Source organism: Aspergillus mulundensis (genome assembly GCF_003369625.1).
Source record: "Aspergillus mulundensis strain DSM 5745 chromosome Unknown scaffold_8, whole genome shotgun sequence".
NCBI lineage: Eukaryota > Fungi > Ascomycota > Eurotiomycetes > Eurotiales > Aspergillaceae > Aspergillus > Aspergillus mulundensis.
The window spans coordinates 1069439-1092495 of NW_020797896.1; the positions used below are offsets into that span (position 1 = coordinate 1069439).

Genomic DNA, 23057 nt, shown 5'->3' on the forward strand with positions numbered 1-23057 from the left:
ACGCGGATAGACCTCCGAATAGCTTCACGAATACAGGTACTTCAAATTGTATGCGATTCTCTATAGAAAACCAAGTACCAGCACGTCAACGGCCTCACCAACGCGCTGACGGCCTTGCCAACGCGTCAACGGCCTTATTCCTAGCCAAACACCTCGCGGATAGACCGAAAAGCTTCACAAATACAGGTACTTCAATTTATATGCGATTCCCTATAGGAATTCAAGTACCAGCGCGTCAACAGCCTTGCCAGCGCGTCGACAGCCTTGTTCCTAGCCAAACACCACGCGGATAGGCCTCCGAATAGCTTCATAAATACAGGTACTTCAATTTATATGCCATTCTCCATAGAAAACCAGGTACCAGCGCGTTGGTAGCCTTTAACACCATTCTACAGTCAAAAAACGCGTTTACTACGCCTCAAAATAGCTTCAAAATAAGTTCGCAAAGGTCTTTTTTATTAAGTTTGCCAATAAGGTACGGGTACATTGATTTGTGTGGGAGACCTCATACAAATCAATATACCCGTACCTTAACGCATGACTTAGCAATTTTGGCCTTCAATGCTCTGTAGGAGCGTTGTTACAGTTTGTATGTACATTACCATACAAATTCGAACACAGCCCCTTTTAGGCATGGTGGTCCTCGGAGCCGGTGGGTCTGTCGCCAGAATACGCGCTCCCTTGCGGTCGAGGCTCGTGGATAAAAAAACTTGGGTAGAGCCAAGCCTCGAACCAGGGATACCGCCAGGCGCCAGCTGGTCCCTCTTGCACTAGGGAAGAACTCGTGGAAATCCCCCAAAGGCCTGGACTGTGCGAGCTTGCGAAACAACCAAAAACCATACAAGGACTTGTGACTACGTCGTATCATCGTCGTATGCCGGTCGATCACAATCGACGAGTTAGCGAGCATTGAAGGGGTAGTCAAACACGGGGATCGTTTAGACGAGGCCAAGGCGATAGCTAGCTATGCCGTACGGAGTAGCCTTTTTGATAGATTGCCTGTCAGCTTGAACGCATCTCCAGATACGTAACGTCATAGTGAGAGATGTGAAGCGATCATAGCATACGGATACTCGTCCTTGGCCAGAGGAGCAGGGATACTAACCTTATCTGGTCCTTGGTCCGGACCCCCTTTATTTTGGATTTATCGATTCCACTCCACGATAATCTCCGGTCCGCCCACGGCGCTAGCCCGCTTGGTCCCAAGCAAAGGACACAAAAAGGACGGAAATCGTTCCCAGATTCCCTTCCTGGTGTGCTTGCCAAGCCTGGCTTATGCCCAAGCTGGACCTGCCACCCGGCCCCAGAGGCTTGGTTGACGATGAGAACGGAGGCACTTCCATTCCAAGCACAGTCCCCCCCTTGTTTGTCCAGGACTCCAGCAGAGCTTCGCACTTAATCGCCGAAGGAAGATGACAGGACGCGTCGATCATGGGTCGGCAGTGGAATGCGGCAGCTACCGCGAGGACTCGAGGGCGAGGAGAGCTCGTCGTGATGGGTTGTATAGCGTACCAAGGTAGAGTAGTACAAGCCTCGATGTGGTCATCCCGAAGCGTCGAAACAGACGAACGATCGACAGGCTGGTGAAACAAGATCCGGTTCTCGCAACGACGTGATCGTGCGGCAACGATCAGCCGTTAACGGGGCATGATGGGATCGTTGTGACAGGTAAGACCACCAGCGATCGTCGAGGCCCATATTAATAATAATAATAGCACCGGCCAAGGTGGGCGCCTTCGCCACGGCTTGGTGCGCGTTGGAGCAGTAGCGAAGATCGATGGATCTGCACTAGGAGATTGTGCCGAGTCGAAGCGTTTTCTGGCTCTGCTGCTCATAGCCGTCCAAGCGAAGGAGCTGATGAACTGCCGATGGCTGATGCTGAGCTGACGCTGCGAGACATTCAACACAAAGAGAATTCTTCTGTGAGACACGGAGCAGACGGTGTTCCTGGCTGAAGGGTCGAAGTAAGATTACCAGCCGGTACGCAATACGCACAATACGCGATGCGCAGCGCAATCAATTAAGCTTTGGCGGGAGTCTCAGACATTATTACTACAAAGTACATTATTACATACGGTACTGTCACTTGTAAGACAGACAGCTCGGCTCGGCTGCGCTCCACGCCAGGCCCAAGCAAGCAAGCCCACCTCCCGAGTCATTTCCACGACGGCGGACGGCGAATCAGCCTTGGAGATCCTCGGCCAAAATGATTATTCTGGCCATTTTCTTTTATTTATTCTGGATTCTTTCATTTGCTCCCCACCTCCTCCATCATCTCTACCGGCCCTGGCACTATAAACCTCGTTGTCTCCCCCCCCTGTTCCATCTCCCCACTCCATACATACAATCTGGATGCCTTTGGGATAGCGTCGTCTCCATCTTATATGCTTACCTGCTCGCCACGTTTTCCCCTACTTTAATCCCTCCATCCCGTCCACCTCCCGTCGAGAGCTTCCAGACAAACTTCTTACACCCTCACCACACCACCTCTTACCTGGTTCGGCGCTTCGACTTACTTCACATCAACATACATCATACACCACCATGGATCTCGCCAACCTCATCTCCCAACCGGGCCCCGAGCCTGCTATGACTGTTCGGTCAAGATACAGCCCTCCGGCCTTTGAGCCCGGCACCTTCTACTCGGCCAACACCTCATTCACACGAACACAAGCGCCGCTATCGCCTCCAGTTGAGGATCGATCTTCCAAATGCTCACTACCTTCAATATCCGCGCTCCTCGACAGCGCCGACGGCGCCTCAACACAAGCAACTAGTAAGCCTTCCTCCAGCTTATCCGATCTTGCGCAATCTAACATACCAGTAGAGCGCCAACGGCTAAGCTCGCCAGTGTACCGCGAGGCTTTCGACAAGAACCCCGCTGCCGCAGCCCCCATTCGCCTCCCACCCACTCCTCCATTGCGCCCCGGCTCCGGCTTTCACAGTGCCGGCCACTCCCCCTCCAGCTCCATCTCCTCCATCTCCATGATAAAGACCGAGTACCCGCAACCTCCGGCGCTCCCAGTCTCTCTACCGGGCCTTCCCAGCCCAACCGACCGCTCCTCCATCTCCAGCCAAGGATCCGCGCACCACCAGCACCACGGCCACGGACCCTACGCTTCTCCAGCACCCAGCGTGGCGCCGTCTTACTCTTCACCCGTCGAGCCCTCGCCTTCCGCAGCAATGTACTACCAGCACCAGCACCAGCATCAGCACCAGCGCCCAGCATCTGCAGGCACATACCAAGCTCCTCCCCCTCCTCCGCCTTCACACCAACAGCCCATGATCTCGCCCGTGACACCGGCCTGGCAGCACCACCACTACTTCCCTCCATCCTCGAACACGCCCTACCAGCAGAACCACGACCGATACATCTGCCGCACATGCCACAAGGCTTTCTCGCGGCCGTCGAGTCTGCGCATCCACAGCCACAGCCACACAGGCGAGAAGCCGTTCCGCTGCACACACGCCGGATGCGGCAAGGCCTTTAGTGTTCGGAGCAACATGAAGCGTCATGAGCGGGGCTGCCACTCCGGCCGGGCTGTTGCGATGGTCTAAACAGCCAACGCGGCACCTCACCTTCTCAAACACCAAAGAGCGAGTTATTTCACTCGCCTAATACCCAAAAAAGAACATACACTAATCGCCTGCTTGCCTGCTTGTGTGCTTGTGCTTGTGCTTCTTCATCTATTTCGCATGATACCCTCTCATGTTCTGTTCATGTTCATTGCACCGGTGTCACGGGGATCAAGGAATCGAATCATCAAATCTGGACTTCAATACCAAACATACCTGGCCTCCTACCTACCCCTTCTCTTCTACCCATGTATATCTATCTCCCACCCACATTTCTCAGACAGGCCAGGCCAGGCCAGGTCGCATACCGGAGCCGGATACGGATACAGAGCGAGCGGAGCAATGGCGTCTCTGGGCTCTTATTATTATTACTTTCAGGAAGATACCCTTCGGAAGGTATCTCATATTATTATTTATGTTTTTTTTTTTCTTGTGTCATTTCCTTTGTTCCGAGTGATGATGTGATATGAATGAACCCTTTTCCTTATCTCTCTCACCTTATCCTCAGACAAACCTACAATACAATACAAGACAGAAGAAGACTCAGATTAAGACAAAAGAAATAAAAAGACGAATATCACTCAATTCATAGTTTCTTGTAGCTCTTGTTCAAGGCTTAGCCGATTAACATGGATCATACCATACTGGCTGTGCTCTAGACGTTTAGTAACCGAGGTAGCCTAGTCCTAGTAGTGCAGTCTTATTAACTCTTGCTACCCAGGACGCTAACCTCTTTGACTCCTTGACTCCTTCATGAGCCCGAATGCAGACTACAACAACCCTTGGATACACGAAAGGTTCTCCATGTTTGCTCAAACCGAAATGCATTCCATAAGATCATCTCTCATAACGCCCCAAAAAGTTCAGGTATCACGGCCAACTATAGACAAGAACTGAACGTAAATACAGAGAGCAACGTGAAGCAACGCTCCCTCCCATGCGGACTCTACCCTCACGTCCCGAGGAAAACACCAGACCAAACCGAAGGGATATACGGATAGTAAGTAATAAGAAGAAGAATCAAGAAAAAGTCTAAGTAGCCACAGACCGAGGGCCAGTGCCAGCTATGGATCCCCTGCCTCTAGACCGCGCAATGAAAGCGCGTCTGTTTCGCACGGCCGTGCCGAAGTCGATGAGGTTGGGGTTTTCGGGCATATTTTCGCCGGAGACGATACACAGAACCCTCATGCCGGGCTTGTAGACGAGGCCGCTTAGCAGCTTCGGTGTGATCAGGAAGTACTGGCCGCCGCCGCCGCCGCCCTCGCTGCTTGGAGCGCAGGCGATTTCGACGAGGCGCCCGTGGACCATGCGTTCGTTGCGCGGGTCCATACCTTGATTGATTTCGTCGACGACGCGGAACGGCGAGGCGGAGAGGGACTGGAGGGCCATGAGGTAGAAGATTGTGCTGACGGCTCGCTCGCCGCCAGATTGGCGATGGGAGTCGAGGAGAGACAGGTTTTCGTGCTCGCGGAACTTGACCCAGATTTGGATGGACCACTGGTCGAAGTCGGTGTCGGTTTGTTGCCCGTCAGGCCCGGGCTCGCCTGCCTTGTCTAGCTGTACTGAACCGGCGCAGCCGATGCGGGCAAACGAGTCGGAGAATGCGTCGCTGACGTTCTGGATGATGGCGTCTAGTTCGGGCTCCCACTTGCCTCTGACTTCGGCGATGGCGTCGTTGAAGTCCTTGAGCTTTGTTTCGAAGTCGGCGAGTTTCCTGCGAAGTTTGTTGATTTGCCTTTCACGCTCTTCGAACTCTTCAACCACATTGCTCGGCCCTCCCTGCGTGAGTTCGAGGCGGGCCTGTTCTGAGTCGATTTCCGCGTCCAGTCCTTCCGGACTTAGAGTGTTGGCTACCGCATCCCTTGCTATCGCTTGCAAGTCGGGATCCTCTCTCGCCTTGTTTGAAAGTTGCCTTGTCTCTCTCTCCATTCTCCTGGATTCTGCTGACTTTTCTCGGACTTGTTCTTGTAATTGCTTTAGCTCGTCCCTCTTTGCGTTGAGCCTGTCCTCGTATTCACGATTGCGGAGTTTCAGAGCTTCCCAGTCCGAGACTCCCTCGATCTTCCATAGCGACAATTTAATCATTTCCTCGTGTGCTTCACGGAGTTTCTCAACAGCATCCTATCTGAAGTTAGCGTCGGTTCACATTCGGACGCCAGGTCTCATACCGCGTATTTAGAAACAGCAACAGCCTTCTCAACTGACAACTTATCCTGCTGATTGCGGATTTTGATCAAATTGGTCTTGATCTTGGCAAAAGAAGCGTCGTGAGCCTCTTTCCTGGTTTCCTGCTGGCCTATCATGCATGGTCAGCGATCGGTTCATAGATCGGGTTGGAGGATATGACTTACGGATTCTTTCTGGGAGGGCTCTGTATAGAGTGTAGGCGGTTTGTTTAGTGTTCTTTTCATGTTCGAGTTTGTCCTATTCGTCATGTTAGCAAATCTGGCTGAGTAGTATAAATATGGTCCACTGACCCTGTCCTCCCGGGCAGTTTCGATCTGACTTTTCAGCTGAGACATGCGTGCCTTATCCGACTCAATCCTTTCCTGAATCTCATGCATGTCGCTTTTGAGCTCTTGAATCCCTCGTTGCAGCTCGGCCTTTGCCGATGCATCAACAGGTTGGGATGTCCATATCCTGGCTGGCCGTACTTGTCTCACGCGTGTAGACGTAGCCCCGGGGCCATACTCTCGCCGTCGAGTGATTTGGTAAGACTGTTTACCAGCAACCCAAGAAGAGACCGAGCCGCGCTCCAGAGTCGCATAAGTTTCATCGGAAATATCCCTTAGGCTAACCGGCGTTTGATGCAGCAACTTTTCGCTAACCAGCGATGCAACCACAGGTTCTGGACCATCAATGAAATCCTTGGCCCAGCCTTGAAAGCCCAAATCCCTGAGCTCATGGTCCTGCATTGGAGAGCGGAGATTGGCTAGTGGAATAGTAGAAGTCCGAATACTGATATCATGGAGACCCATTTCCTTATTAAGGTGTCTTTGTAACGTCCTGAAATCTGCTCGACTCTGGGCCGTAAAGAACGTAAAGTCCGACTTTTGCAATAATGACTCAACGTGGTCGGCATATTTGGGGTCTTTGATAGAGCAGGTGACAATCGGGGGCCCAAATACTTCCTTCTCGAACTTGTCTTGATTTTCTAAGAGCCACTGATAAGCCCTGTGGGAATCGGAGGAGACGTTTTGCAATTTCCTCTCTTGTTGCCCGGCGCGGGAATCTAGGTTCTTCAGTTGCTGCTCGCTCTGCTTCAGTCGATTGCTTGTTTCGTGGAGTTGCTCATGAAGCGGTCGTCGACGTTCAGAAATCTCATTCGCCTTAGTTTCAATTTCTCGCATCTCATGTCGTCTCTCTCTCTGTGAATTGAAATTAGCAGAATGCTCACATCAATGTTAGCCAACTCCGTCGCACTTACAATCTGTTCATTGTACCAATCTGCGTCAAACTCCACAGGTTCATCGGCCAACTGCCGCTTGAGAGATTTGATGTTCTGAATAATCTTGGCCCCTTCCGTCCTAGATCTCAAAGCACTCTTTTTCTCGCCCTCGAACTCGGCATCCAGTTGCTTCATGCTTTCTTCGGATTGCTCGATTTTCCTGTTGATTTCCATCGCCGCTCTGTCTACCCTCTCAATAGCACGCTGTTTGTGCTTGACCACGGCATCTAGTCGCATACAATACTCCTTCTTCTGCTCACTGGATCTCATCACAGGCTTCAGTTGGGCCTCAAGAACTTCAAGTTCGCGTTGAGAAGCATCTCGTTCATCCCGCAAAGCCTTCAACTCCTTGACCAAACCTTGGTACACGACCAATGGACGAATCTGTTCCAGTAGTTCAATTCTTCGCACGATCTGTGCTCTTTGGCGCACCCGCTCGACGTCAGCGCGTTGCATTTCTTGTCGGTTTTCAAGATTCACAAGCTGTTCCTTGTCGTGTTGGTTGGTCGATTCGAGTTTCTTCTGCTCTGCCCGTAAACTCTTCAGATTCCCGTGCAACTCTACCATCTTTGCTCCGCCAGCCGCTCTTTGAGTCGAGTTGAGGAGCTCTATCGGTGTAAGAGCAGCGAATTCACTGACTTTGTCCTGTGGAAGGAATTGGCATAGGTTGTCGACTTGAATAGCGAACGACTGGGCAAGCCTGAGCACCTCCTTCCCTGTAACTGGCTTCCCGTTCAACGTGTAAGAAGTCTTGTTGCCTTCTCGCTTGATGGTACGCGTCACGACGGGGTTCACGCGGTGATTGGGGCCACGAGCAAGCTCGATCTCGATTGTTGCCTCTCTGCATCCATGCTTGACGAACTCGCCGATTTCTTTCGCGCGTCCTAGATGCTATAGTAATGAACAAAAATCTTTAGTTCTAGGGAACACGTAGATAGATCAACTTGTACGTACCGTCGGCCCCCATCCTAGCCCAAGACAGATGGCACAAACAAGCGTACTTTTGCCCGTTCCATTCGGCCCAATAACCATATTCAGCTTTGGACCAGGGAAGAATTCGGCCGCCGTATAGGTCACGAAGTCCTTGACTTTGATCCGCACAATAGCTCCGGGCTTGTACCCCTCCTGCGACGTTCCTTGCGTCCGCACGCCATTCTGCCCGATCGCCAACGGTCTTGAAGGACCCTGGCTCTGGCTCGGCCCCTGACTCTGATCTGACCCTGTTCTCTCACTCTCCTGGCTAGACGACGCGGGCTCGGATCCATCCTCACTACCGTCCTCTTGTTCCTCGTTTTCGCGTTCGGACTCTGATTGGGGCGTTTCTTCGGAAGATTCACGGTCTGACTCTATCCTGGGTCGTTTGCTGTTGCTCGCAGGGGTGGGGGCGGGGGAAGACGTTGACGCAGACGCAGAATGGATATCGTCGTCCTCCGCGTCAGACCGTCGGCGGCGTTGAGGGATGCTGCTGCTCAGTGAAGGCATATTTGGTATTTCTGACAGATGTGACTGCCTTGACGAAAGTCACCGAGCATGGGGTACAGACAAGGTTGGGTATTGTCGGATCACCTCGCCATTGAGGGCGACTTTCTTTGTGTCACTTTTCTTTGTTGCCGGATTGCTGATTGCGGGATGGATCTCGTGGACGCGACGCGCTAAGAATCAATCTAATCCCGGGGTTAGTAGGCGGTAAGCTGCGGCAGAACCGAGCGGTCGCGATGATTTTCGTTTGACTTGGCGGAGGCTCGGAGCCGCTTTGCGACAGGGAATCAGGTCAACAGCAGGGAAGGAATATGTCTATCCTCAATTCGCCGCAGAAATTCAAGAAGCTGGTTCTGACCGGAGCTGTCACTGCGATCACTATTGCCGGGACGCTCTACGGTGCAGGACTGAAGACGCAACAAGAGGTTTCTCAAGTGAGTGATTTACAACAATGCTTCTCGTCGATGATCTAATCATTGATATAGCATACGCAAAAAGCCCGCGAAGTTACTCTAGACGAGCGAATCGCGTCACTTCAGAACACGCGACAAATTCTCATGGGAAAGAAAGAGCTTGTTGAGAAGCAGATGCAAGACTTAGACGCCAAGATCGAAGCGCGGAAACAAAAGGGTATCGATAATAAGCGGGTATGAGGGGCAATGGACGTTCGGTACTTCTATAATCGAATTGAGCAATGAATGGTTGGACCATTGCACTATTTCCACGCCAATGCCCTGTTCTCAGGGGGCACCGACCCTTCGGAAATTGAAGTTATGGCCCAGCTCGGCCGGTCGCTACTTGCGCCGGTCGCTACTTGCGCCCAAGCATCTGCCAAAGAATGGACGTCGTATCTTCGGAGCAGCCGAGCTCGACAAGATCGGTAGCGTTTTAGCCTACGAGGTACTTGCCGACACAATGCGAAAACCTGTTGGGCACGACAACCATGAGGGACTCTTTGAGGGCAGAATAAGGGGATTACAGTACCTGCATGCTCGTTCGCCCGACAAGGATGGCCCAATCAGTGGAAGGCCAACTGTTGCGAGCTGGACTCGCACCATCAGCGGCATAATATTCGCCGAAAGACCGCCCCCAGCAATGTTGCTACAACGATCAACGTTGAAAATCCGGAATATTGTATTCTAGTCTACTCTTATTTTGGAGTACATAATTCGAAGATCCAAACGGGCATATAGAGATCTGCTCAGTCTTCATCCCAATAACTAACAAAAGAGAATAAATATCCAGAGATTGTTTATAGTCCTGAGAGAATGCCGTCTTCGAGAGAAGTATAGATGCAATCTGAGATGGGAGAAACATCGGTCATGGCACATCAATCATCCAATATGCCGCGTGTGAGAGCCACGAGACTAGCTTCGTATCTTGCTGGGTTATGGTCACTGAACATTCCAGAGCCGAATCGCAACTCTCCAAATCGAGATTCAACGTCTCGAATGAACTTCAGTTGCACTCTGGTTGCTGGTCGACCCAGCCGTGGGGAGCCATCTTCGCCCATATCGGAGGTAAACGCACTCCGCTGCAACACTCGCATTGTTTCAACCACGAAGACCTCCCCAGGAGGTACTAATTTGGGCGCACACATGGCTTCTCTAAGAGATTTGAGGGTTCTCCATGCCCATGCATCCTCCCCCAGGCCATCGCCGGCGTTAAGGAGCATTGGCGTGTCGTGAACATAAAACTTGTTTACTATACTCTGACGCAGGTTTTCCCAGACTCGTTGGCGGACATTGGATTTGGCCTCGGAAATGTCACCCTTGAACGCCAACGATGTCGTATGCATATCGTGCAGAATGCCGAGAGAAAGGCAAGGTACCACGTCCTGACCGTTCACTATCGTGGTAATCAGCCCACGGGTTGCACGGCGGAGGAATGGTGACATTGCCGCCGGTGGTCCATATGCATAGACATGGATAGGGCGTCCAGGAGGAAGGTAGCAAGCGGCGTGGGGATCACCGGTTTCTTTAGCACTCTTGAGAAGAAGTTTGCCGTCCGATTTGGAGGTGGTTGTGAACGACACCAGAGATGGCTCACTGGTAGGTTCGGATATCATCGTAGCGAGAAGTGCGGCCACACCTCCGCCTAATGAATGTCCACACAATACAACCCCATAATCAGGGAACTCCTCTAATGCGGCTCGAATCGTGATCATCACTCTGCGCCCACCACCCATCAAGAGGTGTTTCGCAGAGGCATGCATCCCCTTGTGGACTTTCCAGCTTTTCCCTTGCCATTCCAAATCATCGTATTCGCAAGTCATATCCGTCAGGACGTCTTCGAAGCCCCATGTTCCTCTAAGTGCCAAAACAACGGCCTTTGACTCGTGGTCTAGGAACAGGTAATGGACGAGGGGAAAACCGCTTTCAGTCTCACCAGCAGCGTTGGATCCGCCAGCAGGATCGACGTATGATGAAAGAAGGATGGTAGACGCAGGCAGTCCTGTGTGGTGGGAAAAGTCGTTGTGCTCTTGACTGTGAATGTTATCGCGAATTGGGTCTTTCGGCTCCCGCGGTAAGCCCATTACCTGGAGAGCGCTAGCTCCGTAGGTTGCGGACGCAAATCGACAGAAACGTCTGATATTGCGAACGAAATGCCTTTTGGGGAAGATCCCCGGAACATGGCCGTCCCTGTTAAGCGCTTGGATGGTGGAAGCATCGTCGTACGCACTTTTTCGCGTCCGATGGGCTAGTACAAGAGATGTATCTGATCCGGCCGTTGCCAGGGAGTATATACTAGCCGTGTAAGATTTAGACCTTCGATGACCAGAGTTTGGGCGTTTATCAGGAAGAAGATTGACGGTTGTTTCTGACTCGGACCGTGTAAGAGACAACGAGCTACTGCTGCGAATAGGAGCTCTTGTCGCTGCGGGCGAAGATGGCCGCAGTTCTTGCGTTGGAGAATAAGTGTCAGTTTGCATCATATAAGATTCTTGGCTCTTTTCGTGCACCCTATAATAGTCTCCTCTGGGACCCGTCATACGGCTGTCATGCCTACTTGTGCTTGGGCTATGGGGTGCTCGATGAGTTTGCGGTACGGTTCTCGGGACTCCTCTATTCGCGGTGAGGAGCGAAGTTTCGTTCTTAGAAGGAACGCCCGGCTTTCCTGTCTTTGACTGTCGGGTTGGCTTATCTGGTTGCGCCTGCACGGAAGGCTTTTTCTCTGTCGCAGCCGCTTTGGACTTATTGTTTTGTTTCGAGCCGGCGGGCGTCATTTGAGAGTTGGACTGCTGGAAAGGCAATCGTAATGATGGCCTTCTCAACAGATCGTTTTTCTCGCTTGCGCCAGTCTTGACCCTTTGAGCAAACTTCGTGAGGGAGCCTCTGCCAAAAGTTCCCGAAACTCGTCTAGCTGGTTGTGGCGGTTCCCCGGGTGAAGTATGGGTACCCGGATCGTGTATGACAGGGGATACCTGCATTAATTGGTCGAAATCTAGCTTCTGACGTTTGTGCTCCCTATCTCGGCTGGCATCTGTGCTCCCTGGACCAACGTCGACCGCAGAGTCATCTGATAATATGTGACCGTCACCGTCATCATGCCCGTGATTCGTTTCGCGTGTACCAACAAGATGCCTCGACGGTGGCCTTACATCGGCACTCTGCGACCTATTGAAGGCAGTTCGGAAGACGACAGTGTGCTTAGGGATCTGCGGACCGGTTGATTCCCTGCCGCCATCATGGGCGTCATGATGGAATCTTTCTTCGACAACCATGGTGCTAGGCGGTGCGGCAATATCTCCATCATAATCGTCGTAAACGTTCACAGTAATTGTCTGCGCGGTGACAGAGTCTGTCTTGATCGACGCGCGGCAGCCCCGCGGAAGCTGCTTCATTATGTAAAGTCGAATGTCTTCGTCGGACATATGATGTTGAACATCTGGAAGGATGATAGAAGGCGGTTCTGAATCGTCAATTGCACCTTCTGGACGTTCCACCACGTCGAATTCCTCCTCTGCGGTTCCAGGAGATATGAAAGAAGATCGTCTCGACCCGTTCCGCCTAATTTCAGGCCGGTTCACGGGCTGTATCTGGTGCATATCAAGAACATCCGCTCGTATACCGCTGTCGAGTATCACGACGTCCCATACGGACTCTAGCCCACCGCTGAGACGACTTTGTCTCTCCGTGTTCTTCCTTCCCCATCGCTGGAGCATGACGAACCCGACAGTGCCGACCAGGAGATCGCCCACGCCAACTTTTTCTGAGCCCATTTCAATGCTTTGGTCTCTGAACTCCTTTCGGATCAGGGTTATAATAGCCGCAATAGCTCTTGACGACTCCGTGGACCCAAGGATAGCATCGAGTGTCGATAAGAGTGCTTGGGACATATTCGAGGCGGATGAGAGGGTCGTGGAGGAGAAGTGGAAGGATGCAGCGGCAAAGAATGACGCGGAAGTTATCGTCGTGTGCAAGGCAGCCAGCTAATGATCAGGTTAGCACACGGCGCGCAAATGATACGGAGGTCCTATAACGGCGTACACTTTTCTCGAGCATGGACTCGGCTTCCGCCTTGCCATGACTCCCGCTGCTTCGAACAGCAACATCTCGCCCGGCCCTTGTAAGGATTCCCTCAATGACGGTTCGACTCAGCTCTAACCCGGTCAGTGTTGTGACCCTTGCCCCGTCTAGAGCGACTCCGCCGACAAAACTTCCCACCCTCAGCGACAGAGAAGTAGACTGGGTGAAGAACGACACCAAAGATGCAACTGGTCCCGGAAGCAGGGATGAGCCTGAAGACGCAGGTACATGACTTGTGCGTCCACGGATTTCCGATCCGTTCGCTTCGATATCGTCTTGTTTAGAGCTTGGTCCCCAGCCTAGCAATCTAGGCATCGCGGGCCATTGACGTAATCAGACAGATTTGTTTCCACCGCACGCTCAGCGTTCATGGACAAGCGGTCCCTGGGATATAGGGTAAGGACGTATAAATGCTATCATTTGAATGATGATGGAAGGGCCAGAATCCAAGATTCAGGCCTAGATGCGTTGTTGTTGCGTCAGAAGACTCAGCTGGCAAGTAACCATTCACATTCCAGGCATTCAAGGAGGTTGAGCGGCATGTGATTGATCCCCGTGTTTCCCCAACAAAACTCCGCAAACAATAACAATCATGCGTCCAACTTTATACAGATTTGAGATCACTAGATCTTTACTAGTTGAGATATTGGTGGTATTTATTCATGTTCCTCTAGATCAGCACGTGTCCTTGCACTTCGATGTCCGGCTAGACCCAAAAAATATATATCTAGATGATAGGGCAGTTGTATCACAACATGGCCTTCGTATCGCCAGGATATTGAATTTTCCTGATTTTGTCTCTGGTGCACTCTGCCACGGTACAGATCCCAGCCAATGACATGCTCTGCCACAGGTCGGCTTGAAGACCCTTGAGGATGGCTTTGGCACCATTCTTGCCGTCGACTGACAAGCCATAGATCACTGGTCTCCCGACCAAGATGCCCTTGGCTCCGAGACATAGAGCCTTGATGATATCGACGCCGGTTCGGATCCCAGAATCAAAGAGCACAGTCAGCTTATCACCGACCGCATCAACGATCTCCGGGAGCACCTCCAAGGAGGCAATAGCCCCATCGACTTGACGACCTACGCCGAGTTAGCATGCAGCCAAGCCAGGTGGCAAAAACATATGAGATACTTACCTCCGTGATTGGAAACCACGATACCATTACAGCCAGCCTCAAGCGCAAGCTTAGCATCATCTACATGCTGAATACCCTTAAGCACAAGCGGCCCATCCCAGTTCTTACGCAAGAACGAAACCTGGTCCCAGACGTGAGGTTCTGCGGACAGAACGTTGCCGATCCAGGCCCTAGACGCACCGACAATATCGTCCTCAACCTTCCCGCCGCTCTCCTTCTCGAACTTTGCGCGGAACACCGGGTCTGAGAAGCCGATTTGGTTTCCGACCCCGCGGATGAACGGGATGTAAGCGTTGTCGAGATCCGCCGGTCGCCAGGACAGAGACCAGGTGTCTAGTGTAACCACGAGGACAGAGTATCCGTTCTCTTTTGCCCGCTTCAGCAAGGAGAGTGTGATCTCGTCGTCACCGGGCCAGTAGAGCTGGAACCACCGCTTGCCGTCTCCGCTGGCGTTCGCAACTTCTTCAATGGAGCTCGTACTCGCCGTGCTGAGGGTATACGGGACTTCTGTCTCAGCGCATACCTCTGCAAGACCTGTCTCCTTGTCTGCGTGGAATAGGCCTTGCACACCGACGGGTGCCATGATAAGGGGCGTTGGGTAATGTTGCCCGAAGAGGTTCACGCTAAGGTCTTGCGTATCCATCTAAAAGAGCAGAGGCATTTGAGAATCAACGAGAAAGCGAGACTGGAAAGGGCCGATACTAACCTTCCTCAGCATTTTTGGGATTCTGTGTACAACCATCAGCCCATGATCTATGAGCCCAACGGTATGAGGAACACTTACAGCTTCCACTGTCGAAACGCCAGACGGTTACTATCCATAGTAGCCTTCTCTCCAGCGCCTCCAGCAACATAGTTATAGGCAATGTCGCTTAAAGCCTTCCGGGCCTGCTCTTCCAGTAAACGCGGATCGGTGGTGACGTTCGGCTTAAGGCCCATCAGGGCGCCTTGGCCGTATATCTCTGTCTGGTATTCTCCGTAGTTCTTCGGCATTTTTTTGTCGTCGTATAGAGAAGAATAGAGTTGAAGGTTATTTCAGAGGGTAAATAAGGTTATAAATAAAGACTGGGTTGAGGTAGTTGAACAATAAGCCAAAGATCTCCACTTTTAGCTCACACGTGCGGGGGATCTTATTCGCGTTGCTGGGGACGATGATGGAATTCCACTAATGAAAGCTTGTTATTGGCGATGTTCATACCGAGGTAGCCAATTAGCTTGATCTCCCTTCTTTTCCCTCAGCTTTATGATTTACTTCGGAGTATGTAGACGATCGTTATCCCACGAACTTCTACCGGTATGGAGTATCTACGGAGTACGGAGCACCCCCAGTATGTCTCAATGTTGCTGAATCTTGGACGACACTCTTCACTGGATAAAGAATATTTCTGGTAAATTCCTTAGCAGATCATGGCCAACACTATCAACAAATCAAAGCAAGAGTCTCTAGGTCTTTGAGTGGCTGTAAACCCACCCTAAGGCTGCCAATCTTCAAATGAGAAGAAGTCACCAGCGCAATAAAAAGGCATCTCGCAATTGATGAAGTGGTCAATTCGTGCCTGCAGTTTTGGGTGCTCTGTTGGAAATCTGTGACCCACCGAAGCCTCGAACGGAAATCCTGCGCAGGACAATACTCCTATTAGTTGTGCTCAATCTGATAGAGTAATATACTCGAGGAGTCATGGGCGGCTTACCCTCGCCATATTCCAACCAAAGGTGGTACAATTCAAGCGCATATTTGGTAGAGATCCCATATTCCACCTCCGACTCATAATCGTACTGGTCTTCGTTCCAGTCATGGCTCAGTGGGCTGGTTTCAATAAGCCTCTCGTGATGCCTGCAGAGTTCCTTGAAGAGTTTGGCGAGGGTATCTCCCAGCGTGGGCCACATCAGCCACATGGCTGGCGGGCGACGCCGCCAGCGCCCTCCTTCGAAGATTTTGGGCAGACGGGACATGATGCAAAGCGTGAGGATGTTGGCTAGCCACGAATGTGCGCGGTTCTCAACCATTTGCATCAGCATCATCTGAACGACAAAGGTAAGCATCGATAACAAGTCGTCCTTCCCGTCAGCATCAGGTTCCTGGTACGGTTGTGATAAGAAGTCCTGTCTGTCATCAGAAAACTCGATTTTGGGCAGCACACCCTCCGTTTCTCGGTCAGGTCTAGGTCTCACGATGCCACCTTCATGCACCAGAACATGACGACTAGTTTTGTTAGGAAGGTCTCCGCTATGATCGAAGAATCGACCGAGGTCAATTGCCAGAACGAGGCAACGCAGAGCAAGAGCCACGAGCGTTGTGCTTTCGAACAAACTGTGTGGCTTTTCCTTCAGAGCATTATGTAGGGCCTTCTGGTAGCGTGCGCTCAACTCGACGACCTCAATAAATTCCCAGCGGAATTTACTCTTCGAAATATAGCTGTACGCCATATCCGCCCATTTGTTTCTCACGCCTTCGAATTGGTCTAGGAACTCGTGCAGCGACTTTCCAAATTCATCGGCTGGTAGATGGTGTTTGCCGTAAAGCGTATCGCGGATCGTGCCTTTGCTTCGTAACTCAGGTGGAAGTGAATCGTAGTCCACCTTGATAAACTGAGAGTGGAACGCGTAAACCGAGGGGCTCACTCGATGTAAGTCTGGATGGGCGTTTAGTCCTTGTGGCTTCTACCTCGACTGGGTGCGTTGATGGCGTAAATGCTCACCTTTGGGCGGAAACGGATATCTGAATTCTTGATTATTCCGAACAACTTTCTCCAGAAGGCCTCTCCTTCCCGTATTGATATAAACATCTCTCAATCGACGGCAAGTGTGTGACAGTTCGTAAACATCAGTGTAGCAGTCCAGCGATTCGTATATCCAGAGTAGGAGCTCATTGGGAAGACGGAGGAGGCCACAAGTTTGTCCATGGGTTGAAGCCATGTTGGAGGACGATGATCTCGGGTTGAAAGTGCTGCCCAGGGGCTGATCAGAGTTTTGTCCAGCCACGCTGTCGAACAAGACACCGGCAGACATCAGGGATTCTGGCTGTAAATATATCAGAGCTGTTGGTATTCGTGAGCTGCTAAGGTTAAATCGACAGGCCAACTGTTTATTACCGAAAGTAGTTAGTACCCTGTAATCACTGTCTATACCAACGTCCAACCAGCCCGAGCTTCACCCGATCTCTAATTCTGGTACGGGTCATCGATATGGTGTAAACGCTTCAGCTTCGCTGCTCATAGCTACACAGTACGAGTCAGTCCATTATAGTTCCGCATGAAAAGCAATTGCTATCGTCTTGAGCATGGCGAGCCAGTATTCCTTGTCGCCGAAGTATAGCCATGAGATCAACTGATTGCACGTCCGTCGTATCATCGTTGATCATGATTCTTTACTCGCATGACGATGGTAGAAAGATCTTGAAGGGATCGGTTGTTCGCGTTGCATCCGAATCGAGTAGCGTGGCTCGCGAGGAATGAGGACGCAGCGATGATCATCACGATGGACCCCTAGTGAACTCATAGAGCATGTGGGCCTAACTCAATTGAGCATTGATGTTCCAGCTGAGCTTGGGTCCAGCCTGACGTCAGACAGAAATAATGAGTAACAGAGCTCTTGCTTTAGATTGGCCATGTCGCCATGCAAAGCGTGTTGTCAAGATATAGATAATAGAGTGGTTGACGGTGCAGCGCAAACTCAGACCCGGATTCCTCCAGGGTCCAAGCTCGCCTCCCACTTTTACGGGGCCAGATTATCGCAGATAACCTTGATAAGCTCCCGGTCTGGAGTCTTGGCGCTTTGATTTCTCCCACTTTTGTCAGCCTGTTTTCCTCCTTCATTCGACATTTTCATGCCGAAGATATGATTCTTCCCTAGCCTATCCTTGGCCATTGCCTGACGCGATCCTGCCCCGTACACGACCTTGATTTTATAGGCGCAGCATGGACGCACCCGGGACCGAGTAAATTCTGTGACTCGCCTCCGACACCGGCCGCGCCACGGTTAATTTCGTGCTGGAAATACAGCGAAAAACGACGATATAAAGCTAGCAACAGGGGTGGACGACATAGCGCGATCTAGGACTACATATCTTGGAACTCACAATGGATCCTGAACAACAAACCCCCGCAAACAAAGAAACAAGGGTGCCGGACATGGACGCGAATTCCGAGGTGTCGGCCCTTGATGAGAAGGCCGAGAAGAAGCTCATCAGGAAGATGGATATGTACATTCTCCCTTTTGTGGTCCTTCTCTATCTCTTCAGCTTTCTAGATAGAGGTATGTTCCTCGGTCAATTGCAGAATAGCCGCTAATCTCTGGGTATGCAGTCAATATTGGAAACGCTCGATTATATGGCATGGAAGAGGACTTAGGCTTGGTCGGTGATCAATATCAGATCGCGGTCTCCATCTTATTTGTTACCTACTGTGTGCGTAGTGACCTAGCCCTGATGCGACGACCGGCAACTAACCATCCGGAACCCACAGTTGTTCGAGGTACCGTCGAATCTGGTCATTAAGAAGCTCACACCATCACGTTATATTGCATCCATAGCGGTCATTTGGGGAATTATAGCAACTCTTACCGGCATAACCCAGAACTATGGCGGACTCATCGCTTGTCGCCTGCTTCTTGGCGTCGTCGAAGCCGGTCTCTTCCCCGGCCTTATGACCTACCTGACTCTTTTCTACAGCAAACATGAAATCGCGCTGCGGACAGGCTATCTCTTCAGTAGCGCAGCGCTGGCTGGCGCATGCGGAGGTCTACTCGCATACGGTATTGGCTTCATGGATGGAGTTAGCGGGCTGAAGGGCTGGCGTTGGATTCTGATTATCGAAGGCATTCCAACCGTCCTTATCGGTGTCGCCACTTGGTTCTTCCTCGCCGACGACCCTGAGACTGCGTATTATCTCAATGCGGAAGAAAGGGCACTGGTCGTTAAGGTCCGCAGTCGGCACTTCGGCCACACGGCGTCCGCGCAAAAGTTCCACTGGGCAGATGTCAAAGAAGGCGCAATGGACTGGAGGATCTACGCCTTTTGCATCGCACAATTTGGCATCGATACCATGCTTTACGGATACAGCACCTTTCTGCCTACCATTATCAGGGGACTAGGCGATTGGTCCACACCCGAAGTACAAGCCCTAACAATCCCTTGCTACGCACTGGGCGCAATCGCATACTTGATCATTGCCTGGTTCAGTGATCGCATACAGAGACGTGGGGTATTCACCTGCATCTTCGCAGCGATTTCAGTCGTTGGATACGGTATACTTATCTCGGACTCTTCGTCAGGAGTGCATTACTTTGGCGCCCTGCTTGTCGCCATGGGGTTGTATGTGGCCGTAGGTTTACCACTAGCTTGGCTGCCCACCACTCTCCCTCGCTACGCAAAACGCACCTTCGCTACCGGCCTGCAGCTGACGTTCGGCAATGTCAGCGGAGTCATGTCACCGTTTCTTTACAAGACCGAGGAAGGCCCTCGATATGTACGCGGCAATGCTGTGACTCTAGGGCTAGTAGCCTTTGCGGGCATTGTATATGGCATCATGTGGGCTTATTACGGGTGGAAGAATAAGCGCAGAGACCAGGGTTTTGAAGACCACAAGATTACTGGTAAGACGGACGAGGAGATTGAGGAGATGGGCGATATGAGCCCACGGTTTCGATACGCTATATAAGAGACTTACGCCCCGATCTGAACACATATACTCTATATGAATCAATCTAGAATTTTAGAGATAAATCTGATATGCATTGCTTAGTTTGCTGGGACGCTGAAGTATACCCACCGATTTGTCTTGGCGGCTAGATCCTTGTTTGATTCCGCTCCTCTTTGAATCTTCTTTTTGCACTTACCGAGGTTTGGAAACCAGTTGCTTGCGTGGCAGAAATGCCCGGCCTTTTCTCTTCATGGCCATTGATTGGGTCGTCTATTATTGTCATTGCCAGTATCGTAAGCCTATCTTTTGAAGATGCCTCCATTATAATCAGGAATTACATCACCGCATCGCTTGTTGGCGTCGATATCGCATCGCCTTATGTTCCGAGCTGGAACACCTGGCTTGATCCTCTGCAGAAGGTACCTCATGGAGAAACCCAATTTATCCCAGAAAGTGATGGCTGGAATCTGTACTATCACCTGGGCGGGTACGGGCCTTGGATTGAGAAGGCCGAAGGTCCTGTACAGGGTATTGAACCGCCAGCTGGCTGTCATGTTGAACAAGTACATATGGTAGTGCTCCGCTGGTCCATGGTCTTATACGTCTACATAACTAACAAATAAATAGATGGCGCGTCATGGAGAAAGATACCCTACAAAATCTGCTGGAAGCCGTAGGTTACGCCTTGATCTACCGCAGCATGTTCTAGGATCTAATCGCTCTTCCAGGTCATCTTGATCTTCTCAAACGCATTCAGGAAGCAAATGTAGTACTCAATGGCTCATTATCTTTTCTAAATGACTGGGATTACTTCACCAGTAACCCGGAGAAAGACTTCGATCAGTTGACCAGGACTGGTCCCTACTCAGGCACCCTGGGTGCTTTTACAACTGGCACACGCCTGTTAACACGGTACCAACATCTTCTGCCTAATGACTCCAAGATCAAGTTCTGGGCGAGCGACTGCCAGCGCGTCATTGAAACGGCGCAGTATTTCGCGTATGGCTTGCTTGGCTTGGACTGGGAAAAGAGAGGGAAAGCCGAACTGGAGATCATTCCGGAAACATTCGACCGAAGAGCGGATACTCTCACGCCCGGTGATACATGTCTGAAATACCTCGAGGACACCCAGGAAGGACACGACAAAGGGATCAACATGCTCGCTCAGTTCCAGCAGGCGTATGCCCCAGCTATAACGCAACGACTAATATCCGAGCAGGGAAACTTGGCCCTGGGCGAGTTGACAAACATCGAGATCTTCAGCATGCAAGAGATGTGTGGTTTCGAGACCCTCGTGCGAGGCTCAAGCCCCTGGTGCGATGTCTTCACCCGCGAAGACTGGGAGAACTTCGAATATGCCCGTGACCTCGTGCACTATTACCGCGCTGGTCCGGGGAACAAGTATGCCGGTGCAATGGGCTGGCTTTGGCTGAATGCTACGGCTGGTCTTCTACAGGAGGGACCAGAAGCTGGGCCTCTGTTTTTCAGCTTGTAAGTTTTACGTTTGCGTCCCTTCATGCGGCATATTGTAGCTAACGCGGCCGTAATAGTGTCCATGATGGAGATATCGCCCCCTTCCTGGAAGCGCTCGATATCTTCAAGGATCCGAAATATGATCCTCATCTTCCTACGACACACAGGGCAAATGACCGTGTCTGGCGCACCTCATCGGTAATGCCGATGGGTGGTCGCATCATCCTCGAACGCATGACCTGCTCTTCGATGAACGGTGGCCTTGGGGGTGAGGAGGCCACATTTGTTCGCGTCAACATAAACGACAAGATAGTGCCTCTGCCATACTGCAAGTCTGGCCCTGGACTCTCTTGTCCTTTGAGCGAATTCGCTACGCATGTGACACGCCGGAACATGGAAGTCGGCGATTTTGGTGAGGTTTGCGGTCTCGAAGGGGATGTTGGGGAGATAACATTCTTGAAGCAATAGTATTTGTACTGCGGGTGCGGATATATATATTTCTGGATGGTTAGACAATTTAGAGATGATGTGCATACCGCCCATTTCACGTGACCATAATCCGGCTAACAATGTTTACTGCGACCAAGAACAAAAGTTTCGAGCAGCTCGCTTTTATCTGCCATCTGAACAACCCACATTGTCAGTGACCTGACGCTTTCGCTAGAAGCTCAATAAAGCCAGGATCCTCACTTTCAATTACTTTAACCCCAACAACCAACAAAATTCGATCGCTGTAACAGCCGCAAAGATGGAGTACCACTCCGTCCCTCTGGAGGAGCGCGCGAAAGATGACAAGGGCAACACTTTGCCCTGGGGATATGTTTACAAAGAGTGAGCATACCCCTAAATCGAAAAAATCGCGAAAGCGATGTCGGTAAATATCAGTATGCTAACCCAATAACAGCGAATCCCGCAACCCACGACGACCGCCAGAGGAAACAGGACCATTCGGCAAGCGAAGAAACGCGCGCTACGAGCAGTCCAGATCCCGCACTCGCACCGGCACACCTGCAAAGAAGGAGAACCAAAACGTCGCAGAATTCGGCCGGCTCTTCGCGCAGCAGCAAGAGCAAGAAAAATCACGAAACACACTCCCCAAGTCCTCGTCGTCGTCGAACCTCGAGACCGCCAGGAAACAGACGGAGAAGGTTGCGACGGAATGCTTCTTGTACGGATACAGGAATAAGGATGGCGAGTGGAAGGTGATTGACAAGTACGAGCGCATCTCGCGAGGCATGATCTGCGAAGACTACCCGAGGAACGACCCCAAGTCCAGCTTTGGCCACGCACAGCTCCTCAGCGGTGGCGATGTGATTATCCGTACGAACCTGTCTGCGGACGCGAACCGCAAGTCGAAGCGCTATGCCGGTGGCTTCCACTGGATCAAGGTCACCTTCGACTCAACGGAAGCCGCAGACCGCGCATGCTTCTACTCGCCGCAGGAAATCGACGGACACTTGGTCTTTTGCGAGATGTACCACGGCCAAGGACCAGCAGAGGACGTCGCGATCCCAGTGGGCTCAACACAAGCGAACCGCTTCATGTCCAAGAACAAGCGCGCACTAACGACATCGCACTCAACGACCTTCCTGCAAAGCAAGGACAAGCCATCCCGCGCAACAACCCTCCCCCGCTCCTTCGCCGCCAACAACCTCGCCAGCATCGCCGACGAAGATACCTCGTTCTCACAGGAATCCACCAGCACCGTCAGCTCCGCAACAGCAACAGGCATCGAAGCGTCCAACACATCCTCATCCTCCACCGCAACCCT

General features: G+C 51.5%; 9 protein-coding genes across 9 annotated transcripts in view; 5 read left to right on the forward strand and 4 right to left on the reverse strand.

Moving 5' to 3' along the window:
- Nucleotides 1-2544: 2544 nt before the first annotated feature.
- On the forward strand, nucleotides 2545-3558 carry DSM5745_07738 (C2H2-type zinc finger protein; the record flags this gene model as incomplete). Its single annotated transcript, XM_026749754.1, has 1 exon — nucleotides 2545-3558. One exon carries the CDS (start codon nucleotides 2545-2547, stop codon nucleotides 3556-3558), a length of 1014 nt encoding a protein of 337 aa, XP_026601786.1.
- Nucleotides 3559-4608: 1050 nt separating this feature from the next.
- On the reverse strand, nucleotides 4609-8506 carry DSM5745_07739 (DNA repair ATPase SMC5; the record flags this gene model as incomplete). The annotated part of the gene is made up of 6 exons (XM_026749755.1): nucleotides 4609-5697; nucleotides 5745-5872; nucleotides 5928-6000; nucleotides 6054-6944; nucleotides 7004-7915; nucleotides 7979-8506. The coding sequence occupies 6 exons, from the start codon at nucleotides 8504-8506 to the stop codon at nucleotides 4609-4611; spliced, it is 3621 nt and encodes a 1206-aa protein (XP_026601787.1).
- A 308-nt stretch (nucleotides 8507-8814) lies between these two features.
- Nucleotides 8815-9156, forward strand: DSM5745_07740 (uncharacterized protein; the record flags this gene model as incomplete). Its single annotated transcript, XM_026749756.1, has 2 exons — nucleotides 8815-8937; nucleotides 8989-9156. 2 exons carry the CDS (start codon nucleotides 8815-8817, stop codon nucleotides 9154-9156), a joined length of 291 nt encoding a protein of 96 aa, XP_026601788.1.
- Nucleotides 9157-9232: 76 nt separating this feature from the next.
- On the forward strand, nucleotides 9233-9646 carry DSM5745_07741 (uncharacterized protein; the record flags this gene model as incomplete). The annotated part of the gene is made up of 1 exon (XM_026749757.1): nucleotides 9233-9646. The coding sequence occupies one exon, from the start codon at nucleotides 9233-9235 to the stop codon at nucleotides 9644-9646; it is 414 nt and encodes a 137-aa protein (XP_026601789.1).
- A 187-nt stretch (nucleotides 9647-9833) lies between these two features.
- Nucleotides 9834-13347, reverse strand: DSM5745_07742 (lipase family protein; the record flags this gene model as incomplete). The annotated part of the gene is made up of 2 exons (XM_026749758.1): nucleotides 9834-12935; nucleotides 12994-13347. 2 exons carry the CDS (start codon nucleotides 13345-13347, stop codon nucleotides 9834-9836), a joined length of 3456 nt encoding a protein of 1151 aa, XP_026601790.1.
- Nucleotides 13348-13780: 433 nt separating this feature from the next.
- DSM5745_07743 (lactate 2-monooxygenase) lies at nucleotides 13781-15167 on the reverse strand (the record flags this gene model as incomplete). Its single annotated transcript, XM_026749759.1, has 4 exons — nucleotides 13781-14118; nucleotides 14175-14817; nucleotides 14881-14902; nucleotides 14959-15167. The coding sequence occupies 4 exons, from the start codon at nucleotides 15165-15167 to the stop codon at nucleotides 13781-13783; spliced, it is 1212 nt and encodes a 403-aa protein (XP_026601791.1).
- A 552-nt stretch (nucleotides 15168-15719) lies between these two features.
- On the reverse strand, nucleotides 15720-17090 carry DSM5745_07744 (uncharacterized protein; the record flags this gene model as incomplete). Its single annotated transcript, XM_026749760.1, has 2 exons — nucleotides 15720-16807; nucleotides 16874-17090. 2 exons carry the CDS (start codon nucleotides 17088-17090, stop codon nucleotides 15720-15722), a joined length of 1305 nt encoding a protein of 434 aa, XP_026601792.1.
- Nucleotides 17091-18253: 1163 nt separating this feature from the next.
- Nucleotides 18254-19831, forward strand: DSM5745_07745 (putative MFS transporter; the record flags this gene model as incomplete). The annotated part of the gene is made up of 3 exons (XM_026749761.1): nucleotides 18254-18428; nucleotides 18479-18579; nucleotides 18638-19831. 3 exons carry the CDS (start codon nucleotides 18254-18256, stop codon nucleotides 19829-19831), a joined length of 1470 nt encoding a protein of 489 aa, XP_026601793.1.
- Nucleotides 19832-20043: 212 nt separating this feature from the next.
- Nucleotides 20044-23057, forward strand: part of DSM5745_07746 (uncharacterized protein) — a gene marked incomplete at both ends in the record, with an annotated part of 3274 nt that continues 260 nt past the window's right edge. The window contains 6 exons of the mRNA XM_026749762.1: nucleotides 20044-20376; nucleotides 20441-20486; nucleotides 20542-21304; nucleotides 21364-21703; nucleotides 21951-22117; nucleotides 22191-23024. Of these exons, the coding sequence (XP_026601794.1) occupies nucleotides 20044-20376; nucleotides 20441-20486; nucleotides 20542-21304; nucleotides 21364-21703; nucleotides 21951-22117; nucleotides 22191-23024 (2483 nt within the window). The remainder of the gene's footprint in view (nucleotides 20377-20440; nucleotides 20487-20541; nucleotides 21305-21363; nucleotides 21704-21950; nucleotides 22118-22190; nucleotides 23025-23057) is intronic.